At 42.6% G+C, this 13,178-nt stretch overlaps 1 protein-coding gene across 6 annotated transcripts in view; it reads right to left on the minus strand.

The window, feature by feature from the left end:
- CNTNAP5 (contactin associated protein family member 5) overlaps positions 1 to 13,178 on the minus strand; it is a 419,241-nt gene that overhangs the window by 115,752 nt on the left and 290,311 nt on the right. For all 6 annotated transcript variants that reach the window (XR_012154186.2, XM_073305029.2, XM_073305027.2 and 3 more), the window contains one exon: positions 2,492 to 2,692. Coding sequence is in view for 5 of the 6 variants with exons in the window: in XM_073305029.2 (XP_073161130.1) it covers positions 2,492 to 2,692 (201 nt within the window). In the remaining variant the exon portion in view is untranslated. The remainder of the gene's footprint in view (positions 1 to 2,491; positions 2,693 to 13,178) is intronic.

The following is a 13,178-nucleotide window of genomic DNA, read 5'->3' on the forward strand; positions in this document are numbered from 1 at the left end:
AATGTAATGGCCCATGATATGCAGGAGGTCAGACATAATAATCTAATGGTTCCTTCTGGCCCTAAAATCCATGAATCTATGAATACCAATAATAATACATTTATATTTATATACTGCCTTGGAGGCGAGGATCTCAGAGTGCTTCATAAACTTTAATTAAGCCTCACAACACCCTTGTGCCAGAGAGGTGTCAGGTTCCTCCAAGGTGTCACACAACTGAGGCAGAGGCAAGAGAAAATCCTCCCAAGAGTCTCGATTCCAGCACGTGCTAGCGTTATTTGCACTTGTATATCAGTTAATAAAGAGCACCGGGAACATTTTTATTTCAGCACAAATTTCAGCTAACACGGAGATTTGGATATATGAGGTTTTGGACAAACAAAACAAACCTGGGGTATCATTTAAATCCATTTAATATATAACCAAGAACCAGTTGTCCCTGAAACCTTGTCATTTCAAGAGCTCACACATTTTACTTGTGTGTATGTTCCATGTCTTCCTAAAGTCCACTACCGTGGGCTAGTAACACCACCCTGGATGACAAATGTCAAATGTAAATAAAAACAGCGGATGGGGGGGAAAGAAAAAGAAAGCTGGCCACATCCACCTTCTGGATTATGTCCTCCTGGGCTCTGCAGTTTTTCTGGTTCATTAAACAAATGTGAAACAGAGAACCAGGTAATGAGCTATGAAACTGCGGCATGGTCCTCTGTCACCGGGATGCTGCGACTGCCAGGAAAACAGCACAGTGCTGTGGCTTCTTCCCAACCTGAGACAATCAGCCATGCTACGGACTACCTCTGCCTGTATCCTCTCCCTGACAGCGGCCAGCACCGTATGAGTCAACGGAAGGTGCAACAAATGCTTTCACTGATAACTGCAGAATTATCTGTCTGAAGGGAATTTTCTTTTCACCTTGTCAACTAGTGGCTGGCTTATGCCCTGGAACATGATTGTGAATATTCAGGACTAAAAAAAAATTTTAAAAAAATCATGACGTGATTTGCATCAGGTCCTTAGTAGCAGCAGTATCTCTGTATGCCTGTGCACCAAATACATGTATGTACATGTCAGTTCACATCCATGTCTACTATTATGCCCAGGCACCAGGGCTTTCATGCCATTTAAAAAAAGATCAGTAGCCAGCGTGCCGATAATACATAAGGAACAGCATCACATAAAGCAGCCAGACATCACTAGAAGGATGTAGTAATGAACAAGGGACAGGAAAGTCATATTTTCCTCTGACCCTCCACCCTCCAGCTAAAATAGGGTACATGTTTTCCTCTTTCCTTCTCTCCTTTATTGCCTTCCCATGTGGTTTTTCCTCCTGTCTATGGTGCTGAGTACTAACACATTGCTTGGTATTGTCTAAGTCGTCCTTTTCTCGTTGGCAAATCCTTTATATACCAAGAGGTCTATTTCACAGTTTTAAATGTACCGAATGGCCAGGTTATCTGCCAGATGGACACATGGGTTTTCTGTCTTGCCAGTAACCAATCAGGCATTTCAATACATGCCAACGCTTCCCAGTATGCTGTATATATGAAACATGACAGAAACGAATCCCCATGCAACAGCCCTTTAAGTCTTGGTTGACGTTTCAGTCGGATTAGCTTTTCACTCACTGACAAGTCTATAGAATTGCTTGTCTGATAATCAAAGCACCAGGATTGCACATGTATAACAAGTAACAAAAAAAAAGAGATTTTTAATTATTCAGACAGCTGCTCTTATCACTGTACATCTCCCCTGGATAACTAATCACCTGAATCTAAAAGGGTGCCTATGGGTAGGTAACTGCCCAGGGAATTCACCAGGGACTTGCTCTACAAGAGCAAATAAAGCGGGGAGTATTTCCTCCCTCTGGTCTTCCTGTCACTGTGTAATATCAGGCCAGAAAATTGGATCCTTCTACCAGAGGAGGAAATGAGTTTTGGCTGAGAAACTGTGCTGAGCTACCAAAAGCCCTGGTGAGTAGTTATGTTCTGTATGGCTTCAGGCTGACTCCAGTACTCATGAGGGACTGCAGCCTTCCCCTATGTGAACACTCCAGGATTTGGAGCAGTTTGGCTGCTCTCTATTCTGATCTGCAGTTGCATTCCATGTTTGTACAGCACCTAGCGCAGTGGGGTCCTGATCTGTGACGAGGGCCGCTCAGCACTATGGTAATACAAACAAGAACAATACACCCAACAGTTTGCATTTAAAGGCAGTTCAGTAAAGCTGCTGTGGTTTAAGAGAGGCATATCCTAGTCTTAGAAGGAAACCTCCAAGCCCTTCTTTATTTTAGTGTGGGTGCACATGCACTGTGGAATTCCATTGCCTCGCCCTCTGCCTACTGTCAGTCTCTGTGCAATGCTAGCCCTGTGTGTGAGGACAGACGCTCCTTACTCTGCACCATATTTTTTGCTTCAGTCGCACTGCGGGCTATGTCTGCTGTATAATCAATAACAGCTAACAAGAAATTATTTCAGTTGGTGGCACTTACTCGGGGTGTTCAGCAGACGTGACTTTTTGCAGTGGTAAGCCACCTCCTGTTCACAGTACTCTGCACTGTTTATCATGGCCTCAATCTGGTCCATGCTGCTGGTGTAGTTAAAGTACATGGCATATGGTTTCTCAGGATCGGCCCCTTGGACTCTGGTTAGCTCTGTGTTGTTGTGCTGCACCGCAGTCCAGATCTTATCTTCTGTTAAATGAAAGAAAATGAAAGGGGTGTTACAGCAAACAGAGAACAAAGGAGTAGCTGAAGCCTGATGTTTTTCTCCATTAGGCACAGAAGCAGCATTTCCCTGGACTCAAAATAGCCTCCTTGTGATAAAGGGCTGCTCCAAACAAAATGTGGATTGCAGGGAGCCATGTCTACCTGAACCGAGTTACAGACCAAACTGGGGCTGATGTTACAGAGCCTGCTGAGTCTGAGATAAAACATTAGCTTCCCTGGATCCTGTGGACGCTGCCCTGTCAGGTAGCTGAAATAATTCAGATGCATTTCCGCTGCCTTTAGCCTCATGAGAGGAGACACGTTAGTCAGGCCTGTTTGCAAACATATCAAGACTAAAAAGCATGACTATTCTTTTATAATAATACATTAATTACTGATGATGAACTCGTAGGAGCCACCTGACACAAACAGAAATCTCACCAGAAAGTTAAAATCAAGATGAAATCCATGTTGGCCAGTTATCATTTCAGAGTGGTAGCCGCGTTTCTCTGCATCAGCAAAACCAACTAGGAGTCCTTGTGGCACGAGGACTCCTCGTTGCTTTAGTTATGACCCTGGTAGTTTGAAGGAAATCTGACCTCTCATTTTACGCTTCAAAACTCAGATTTCTCCCATTTACTGCAGCCCTAATTAAGGACAGCATTTAAGCACATACCTACACTGAAGCATGTACATAAGTGCTTCTCCTCCATCAGGGCCTCTTAGAGTCATCCTGTTTTCTTCAGTGGGGCTACCTGCAGAGCAAGGTCTCTCTCAGTGTAAAGAAAACAGAATCTGGCCTTAAATAAATGCAATCTGGGGACCTAACCCTTCAAACATTTACTACTGGGAGGAGTGGTTGTAGTCTCATTCAAGTGAATGGGACTACTGACAGTAGTAAACACTAAACTCTGCAATAAATGTTATTATGCAGATACACGAATACACATATGCAGTTGATTCCTTTTTTACTATGAAGAGAGAATGACCCTGCCCACCTATATGTTCTAATAAGGTAAACTGTAAAAAAGAAATAGCCAGTTTTAATCCTTTGTAAACATTACAAGTTTTCACTCTAGCATGGAATCCAATTATTTGCAGAAGTGTATGCATGGCAACAGAAAGAGGAGAGGAGATGGTTGTAAAGAAAGTGAGGGAGAGAATGAAGACTTAAAAAAAAATCTCACATAAGCAGAAAACCCTAGGAGGGTGGTGAATTTGGTGTTTTATAAAATGATCTTACCAACATGGGACTGATCTGCAAAAGGGGAATAACTGGCTAAGTGGGAGTACTACTGAAAAAAGATCTTGGGGGTTATAGTGGATCACAAACTGACTATGAGCCAACAATGTGATGCAGTTGTGAAAAAAGGCGTACAGCATTCTGGGGTGCATTAACAGAAGTGTAAGACAAGGGAAGTCATTGTCCCACTCTACTCAGCACTGGTGAGGCCTCAGCTGGAGTATTGGTGTCAAGTTTTGGGTGCCACCCTTAAAGAAAGAAGAAGACAAATTGGAGAGAGTCCAGAGGAGAGCAATAAATATGGTAAAAAGTTAGAAAACCTGACCTATTAGCAAAGGTGAAAAAACTGGGCACATTTACACTGAAGAAGAGTCATCTGAGGGCTGGGGGGGGGGGACTTCATAACAGACTTCAAATAAATTAAGGGCTGTTGTAAAGAGGACTGATCAATTGTTCTCCATGTCCACTGAAGGTAGGACAAAAAGCAACATGCTTAATCTGAAGCAAGACAGATTTAGGTTAGACATTAGGAAAAAAATTTTCTAGCTATAAGGATAGTTAGGAACTGAAATAGGCTTCTAAGTAAGTTTGTGGAATTCCCACGATTGGCTGTTTTTAAGAACAGGTTAGTCAAACACCTGTCAAGGAGGGACTAGGTTTACTTGGTCCTACCTCAGTGCCGGGTGCTGGATTAGATGACCTCTCCAGGTTCCTTCCAGCCCTACACTATATACTTTCCAAGATTCATAGAATTCTAAGGCCAGAAGCTCCAATAAGATGATCTAGTCTGATTTCCTGCATCACACAGGCTGTACATTTACAACCAGTAATTTGTGCATGAAATCCAACAACTTGTGGCCACTAGATGCTCTGGTGATTGGGGGCGCTATACATTCCACTAAATTGGTGGATTGGGTAGAGGTCTAGTAAGTGTATAAGTAACTGAATGGATGCTTTTTACCCCTTTTGCCTGAATATTATCGGCATGGAGACACTTGGATGACAGTTAGAAAGTGTCAGGAGTTTATGTACAGCAAGCCTGCTCATCCACTAGATTAACACCCAGGTAGTTTACAAGTGCAGGTAGGCCCCATTGAGCTGCCGGATTGGCTAAGCCACCCGGTTGACTCAGGGGAGTAGCAGACCTGCTCTTAAGATCACCAGCAGCTGCACACTCGCTGCTGAAAGCATTCGCCCATGACTGGGACAGCTCCCGTGCCCGCTTCTTCCCAGCCTTGCTCCAGTCCTGCCCCAGCCTCGCTGCACGCCAGGTAACTCGGTTCTGACCTTGGGCTCTGATTTCGGACTTTCGCTCTGACCTCTGGCATCTGGCTTCTGACTCCAGTTCTGCCCCAGGGCTCAGACTCCCCATTCCGGCCTCCAGCTGTGACCCTTGGTTCTGGCTACTGACTCCAGCTCAGACCATTAGGCATTACCTCCACATCCCACTCCCTAACAGAAGGTCAACTCCAAGAACTGATTTCAAGTATCGAAGAAAATACCCTTCCAATGCCTTTACAGCAAGATCCTCAAGACCTGAAAGTCTAAGAGTTTGAGATCAATAATTTGCGCATCCATTCAGAATGTTATGATCAATTCTATGAAGATGGAGAGAGAGAGTTTGTTTATACATCTATAATTCAATTCAGAGTTTCTGAGAGAATCAGGGATGTTACTTTCAGAGCCTGGGGGCTGAATTAGAACATTAATAATCAAAATATTGGTGTAATGTTTAATATGTGAAACACAGCTCAGAGCTGGAAAAATTATTACAAATTTAAGTGCTTTACAGAACTCACCCCTAATGCTTGCAAGTAAGACATGCAACACATTGCCCTAAGTCCTCATCACGTGCCTGCTATGCATCTCAAAGCAGTAATCCATGTCAGCCAGAGTCCCTCCGTTTTTCTTCCACATTCCCAAGAATTAACACCACATGGGAGGGATTTTCAAAAGCTCTCAGCACTGGCCTAACTCTGCTGCCATTGAAGTCTGTGGGAGTTTTGCTGCTGACTTCACTGGGGACACAGATATGCAAATATTGAGCATCTATGAAGTAGAGCCGGTTGGGAATTTTTCAACAAAATGATTTTTTGCCGGAAAATGTAAAATCAACAAAACTGAAACTCTTTCCAGGGATGTACAGGGTTAGACAAAACTTTCTTTGAAAAACGTTTCCTAGATCCAGGAATGTCAAGGTGAGGGCAGGGGATGAGGGGGGAGAGAAACAGAGAGAGACCCCAGAATAGCCAATAGCTTTGTGGGTAGGGCATTCAGACCGAGCAAAGATTAGAACCCAAATCTCCTACATCCTAGTCGGATGCCCTAACTATCAGGCTATTCGCTACTCTTGGAGGGAAGGAGGAAATCTCTCTCTCTCTCTCTCTCTCTCTCTCTCATTTTTCACTGAAAAACTTTGAATGAAACAGTTCCATCCTAAAGTGGAATGGGAAAGATTTCCAAACTCTCAGAAACATTCATGGGATCAGAAAACCATTTCCCATCCAGCTTTAACTTGAAAATCCCACTCTAAATTCAATAACCATTCCCGCCGCACTGCTGGTGAACTCACTGTTGAGCCAGTAGAACAGGACAAAACTAACTGGCTGATGAAGACGTTGATGGGATGGAAACATTAGTCAACTGCTACATGATAGTAATAAAACCAATGTGCACCGGAGTGGCAATACTGCCCTTCAGGAAGTGCAATAAAACGCACTAATTAGCACTAATTGGCTAACCATACTTGGCTTTCAGAGTTTTGTGTTATTACATATAGAAGTGCATTGTGTGGGTAACTGATATAACCAGACACAAGATCAAAGATTAACAGAATTAAATTAAAAGTTTAGGAAAAACTTCCTTAAAAGATGAGAGGGGTTAGAACTATGAAACGGCCTCCCCGGGGTATGTCGGAAATCCTATCAACTGAAACATTTAAAACGGGTCTGGACAAAGCATTAGCAAATGTAGCATAGGGAGCAAACCTGCACTGATAGGTGGATTGCACTGATGACCTGACAGATCTTTCTCATCTTCCTCTGTGATTGCTCATTAATTCTCATCAGGATTGTTATTACAGTTGTTCTTAGCTATTCCCCGAGGATCTGAACTTTAATGTGACATGCCTTCTCTTCTCCCCACTGGAGCCTGTGGAGATGACACGTTTACTACAGGTTTTCTGTCACCGGCTTTGAGTGGAAAAAGCATATGGGTTTGCTGTCAGTCTCTGACATAACTGTATTTTAGAGAGGTTGAAGTGAAGTAGCTCTGGGAACGGAGGAAGGAAGGAGATGGGGATAGACAGAAATTTATACTAACTTTTAAGAAGTTTTTTAATCCACTAAATGCACCTTCTCCTATGCTCAGTACTTTACCAACGGGAAGTCAAGCCTGGCTGTGCCACTTCAAAGATCCTTGTTGATTTCTGCTCTTTGAGAGATATTCCATTGTTTGCAATATTGTAGCTGAGTTGGTCCCAGGATATTAGAGTGAAAAGGTTGAGGAGGAAATATCTTTTATTGGATGAACTTGAACAGACCTCAGGCCAATAAAAGATATTACCTCGCCCACCTTGTCTATTTGAGATACAGGTATTTGTTACTCTGTATATCACTAACACTACTCATAAAATACACAGCCTTGGCACATTACAGTGATAACAGAACAAGCTCACCAAGCAGCAACTTTATATAGGAATGGGTGCAAATCACCACTTTCTTCACCCCAATCCCAACAGCTACATTTCCTTCTCTTGCTCACCTGCTGTATATTTATGAGCTGGTGACCAACCATTTGAGGCAGACCACAGCATAGGTTTTATATAGTCTCAATTTTTCTCTCTCTCTTTTTGCTCTTGCTTTTACAAAAACAGTGAAAAGAGGAATCAGAAAAGGCTTTAAAAGGTTGTCATCGGTCTTGTCCTTATCTTGTGCACACCCGACTGAAGGAACCTGAACCTGTCTGTCCTCTGGCAGAGAGGTGCATGCTGATTGGGAGATGACTAGGGTCCCCATTTGAGATAGTGTGAGAGATAAGTTCTCTTAGCACACCTAGCGGAGAGAACAGGGAAAGGATATGTTCTAGGGTTACTCTGGTCTTCCTGGTACTGGCTCCTGATCAGCCAGTCATCCAGGCATGAGCAGACATTAATTCCCTGTTTCCTTACATGTGCCACCCCTACTGCCAGGCACTTGTTGAAGACTCTCGATGCCATGCAGAATCTAAGGGCAAAAGCCTGTATTGATATGGGTTGGGCCCCACTGTGAATCTTAGAGACTTCCTGTCAGCAGAGTGGTTAGCTATATGGAAATTCACATACTCTAAGTCCAGACCCACAAACCAGTCCTGAGCTTGGAGCAATGGGATGATGAGGGGCAAGGTTTACTATCCTGAACCTGAGATGGCATATGTATTTGTCGAGTCTCCTCAGGTCTAGAATAGGATAAAGACCCCTTGTCTTCTTCAGAAAAAAGGAAATATGGGAGTAGAAGCCCTTTCCCTTGTATTCATGGGTTACTGCCTCTATAGCTCCCAGAAGGAACAATGAAGCTTCTACTGTTTGTAGTAGGCTTTTGTGAGAAGGGTCCCTGAAGAGAGTTGGGGAAGGGGGTGAATAGGGAGCAAAGAAAGGATGGGATGGTATAGCTGCAGGTGAAAATGTCCAGCCTTAATCTTCAACCATGCCCAATGGAATAGGGTGAGCGGGCTTCTGAAGGATGTAGTCCACAGACTACCTGTGATGCAACTCGAGTGTCTCCTCAAATCTGACATGCTGAAGGAGCACTGTGCACCACTGAGGTTGAGGGAGCTTGTTGTCCTGTGCCTTACCTCAGGATTTTGTTGGTCTGGTATTCACGTTTTCTGTGGTAAGATGGCATATGCTGCCTTTGCTGATGTTGTGGTTGAGGAAGGTATGGTTTAAAGTAGGTTGGAGAGGCATAAATTCCTATAGCATAGTTGCTTTGGAATCTTTCAGCAAGTGTAGGATACTGTGAGTTATCTTGTTGAACAGTTCCTAGCCTGTGAAAGCAAGTCCTTAATCATGACTTGTACTTCAGAAGGGATGTCCAAAGCTTTGAACTATGATGCTCGTTGCATGGTCAATGCAGTAGCCATAGACCTGGCAGTGACGTCCAATGTATTCACTGTCTTTTGCCACCAGCTGGCCTTCTTTTAAGATTCTTTTGCGCTCCTCTTTACTCTCACAGGGGAGTTTATTAACAAAGGATGTTAGTCCGTCAAATGTTAGAAAGTCTATTTAGACAACCAGGCTGGCAGTTGGCCACTCACAGTCAGAGTGATGCAGATGAGCATGGATTTCTCTCAAACAGTTCTGAATATCTGGGGTCCTTGTCCATTGGTGTGTCCTTGACTGAGCACAATTTCTCTTTTACAAAGGAGACACTAGGAATCCAGAGTTAGGTTTCATATAAAAGTAGTCAAACCACGAAGGGGTACCCGGTACCTTTTCTCAATGAACTTCACTGTTGCTGTTATAATTGCTGGCATCTGTCACAGAGCTCTCACTGAGTCTAAAAGTCCCTCATTGATGGTGAAGGAGATCCTAGCAGTGCCAGAAGCTATTAAGTATCAAATAACTTGTGGTATGCTCAAAACATTCACAGTTTTTTGGAGGAATTAGCAAACGCTAGAATACAGACAGACAGACGAGACACCACTAGGTTATACAGAGGACTTCATCATCCAGAATTACCAATGGAGATGCTTTCACTGGCAGAAAATGCATACATAAAACATAATTAAAATAATCTATTAAAGTAATTGAGTGATCGGGGAAGTGTGGTGATGCTTGACGTCTTTGAATAAAGTTGGAGAAAATTAAAGGAGACATTGATGGACATGAATGGTTGGTGTCTTACTCAAACTGTTAGACCTGGCAAACAGATATTTTCTTTATTTTTGGGTTAAGAGTTCACTGCTTATCCTAGTCACCATTTCAAAGTGTCCAAACAACAAACTCAATGACCCATCCAGATTACAAGGAACACAGAATATGTCACTTACAACAGAGCAGGTTTCATGCTATCTCATGCTCTCCTCTCTCTCATTTCACATCCTGCAGTAGAGTGCAGAGTGGATTACGCTATTCTAATACTTGCTACTCGAACACTTCTCCAGCGTCTCTGTTAATTTTTGCACAGTAAGCTTTATTTTTTAAAGGGTGCTATCCTGCATAGGTATAAATTTGCAAACATGCCCAGATAAAGTACTGCCTGCCTATAACAAAAGCTATGGGTGTGGTGTGAATTACCTTGACCAATTTCAATTAATGTTCATTCTGAAACCTATTGATGACATTTTCAGAGCCACATTTTCAAAGACAGAGGTCTTTCAAAGATAGAGGTCCTAGCTTCCTGGTGGCACAGCTCTGCAGAGACCCAGGACTCAGCCTTTTGAAAGGTGGCCATTAATACTGAGACTGGAGTTTATTTCTTTGTAGGTTTTTTTTCTTCTTTATGAGAAACATTCAATTATTGAGTGATTGTGAGTATACACTAAGCATAGTACTGCTGTTTCTACCACCCATCGTATTTGTGATCCTTAAGGTAAGTAAATTCTCTATTTAAAAAAAACACACACACACAGAAGATCATTATCACTTTAATGTCCTTATTGTGTTTTTTTCTACATTGACTTTAATTAATAAGCTCTCCCTGGGCTGTTGTGAGTTTACAAAGAGAATGAGAAAGCAGATTTTTAAGCAAAGGTTGCTGTTTCACCCCCCTCCCTCACAATGCTCTTGGGGTTATTTAATTTATTACTCTCTTGGTCAAATTTCGAATCAGGCTCAAATACTGTAGCTAAAAGGCAGCAAAAGCACTTCTAGATGGCAGCCAAATCTCCCACCGAAGAACCCAGAAGATTTAAATTCAGTCTTTGAAAGCAGATTTCCTAAAGGCTTGTTAGTTCGTTCCAAAATGCAAAAGTGACAATGCTTTAATTTCAGGGTAATGCTACAGCTTTATGACTTAGCAGTTTTATTTAAGGGTACAATTTACTAGGATATTATGGTGTCTGTAGTCAGTCCTGGCAGATAGTTTTACAGCACAGGACTTGAGCACTCACAGCACATTGCAGACCCTCAGTCTAGCTTCACCAATACCTCCATCATCCTGCTGGAACCCTCCCTGTTGCCTTTGACTGCACACAAATTAAATTGGGGGGTGGGTGGGAGGAGGAGGAGGAATTAGAGCAGCTGGAAAACTGTTTTTCAATGAGTTCTGTATTGTTTAATTCACATTTTTATTCTTCATCTGGAAATTTTGCTGTAGCCCACATTTCACCCATGGAACCAAATCACTCCTCTGTGATTTAGGAGGTTTGTCACAAAACAAGATTATTCAGACTGATTAAATTGCCAACAAGCCAAACAGACGGTAAATGCTACACGAGCAAAAGAAGAATTGCTCTGAGAGCTCATAGGATGTATTTGTTTTGTGGTGCCCTACACAGAATGCCAAATCTTGTCCTTAAAGCTGCCTCTACCACTACAAGAGCAACATGTGCCCTCCTGAGAAGAAGCTCTGGTCCTCCCTTAGTGCACTACTTTTAGCTGTGGCAGCAGTTAAGCAAGTAAATATATATTCCCCAGTGGACATAAAAAGGCAGTTTCTTAAAGGCTTAACAGCCCTAGTTCATTAAACTTTAAAATATAAATGTCAAAGCCACCACTTAACCAACATGTTATTTTTCTAGCTTTCCCTGCTGGCTCCCAAGATATGTGGGCTTGTGAAGCTCTCTCCATTCTCGGCCTCCCCCTACTTTCTCATCCATTTGGTGACACTTCAAGCAGCATTTAAACTCCTCAATGCATCTCCAAGGAAACAATTCTGCGTGGGTTCCAATCCCACCACCAGGCCTTGGGCTGACCCTACTCTCTGATCATACTAACAATATAGTACCTGGGGCCTTATTCTATTAGGGGATGCAATGAGCTACACCACATTCAAGAGGCTTAATCTCTCCCAGAGTTGGCCAGCAGGCTCCAGGAATTTGCACCCACCCAGACTGGTATAGATTGCCCTTCCCAATGCGGTGACTCTGTTCCTTGGGACAATGCAAGGGGAGGTGAGGTTTCTTTCACAACTGTGCATAATCTTGCCATTATAGAAATGTCATTCTGAGACACAGAGGTGTCACACCATCATCATTCCAGCCTATTTCTTGGTGAGTGTTCATCAGGACGTTTCCTGGGATAATCCCATGTAAATACCATTGATGGTCAATGGGACTTTAGCTCCTGAGTGATTCAATTCCTTTTGAAAATGAGGCTCCTAAATCAGATAAGTGTCACAACGCCAAGCACAGCAACACCTTAATATCTTACAAATGTGAAGCTAACTGAGTATATTAAGCATACATGGAATCATGCAAGCGGAGAGCTGGTTATATCTCTGCACCAGCTAGAAATTGCAAGATGGCTGGTGACAGCTCAAAAACTTTGATATACAAACTAGTACAAATATTTAAGCTTTTTCCTTTCAATAAAATTCTGGAGTATTTAACTAGAATCCAAAGTAAAAGTTTAAAAATTGCCAAAATCTGGAGCACCCTGGAAAATGTCAGATTAAAGTATGGGCCAGGTCAGATAAACACTAACATAAAAAAGGATCTGACACATCAGAAAAGGGCAGACAAATAAACAGTGACACGTTTTTAAAGTGCTTGTACACAAATGCTAGAAGTCTAAATAATAAGATAGATGAACTAGAGTGCCTTGTGTTAAAGGAGGATATTGATATAATAGGCATCACAGAAACCTGATGGAGTGAGGACAATCAATGGGACACAATTATTCCGGGGTACAAAATATATTGGAAGGACAGAACAGGTTATGCGGGGGAGCGGCGGGAAATGGCATTATATGCGAAAGAAAATGTAGGACCAAATGAAGTAAAAATCTTAAATGAATCCACATGTTCCATAGAATCTCTATGGATAGTAATTCCATGCTCTAATAAGAATAACACAGTAGGGATCTATTATCGACCACCTGACCAGGACAGTGATAGTGACGATGAAATGCTCAGGGAGATTAGAGAGGCTACCAAAATAAAGAACTCAACAATAGCGGGGGATTTCAATTATCCCCAGACCGACGGGGCACGTGTCACCTCAGGATGAAATGCAGAGACAACATTTCTCAATACTTGAAATGGCTGCTTCTTGGAACAGCTGGTAGAGGAACCCACAAGGCGAGAGGCA

This window comes from Lepidochelys kempii, chromosome 11 (genome assembly GCF_965140285.1).
Source record: "Lepidochelys kempii isolate rLepKem1 chromosome 11, rLepKem1.hap1, whole genome shotgun sequence".
NCBI lineage: Eukaryota > Metazoa > Chordata > Testudines > Cheloniidae > Lepidochelys > Lepidochelys kempii.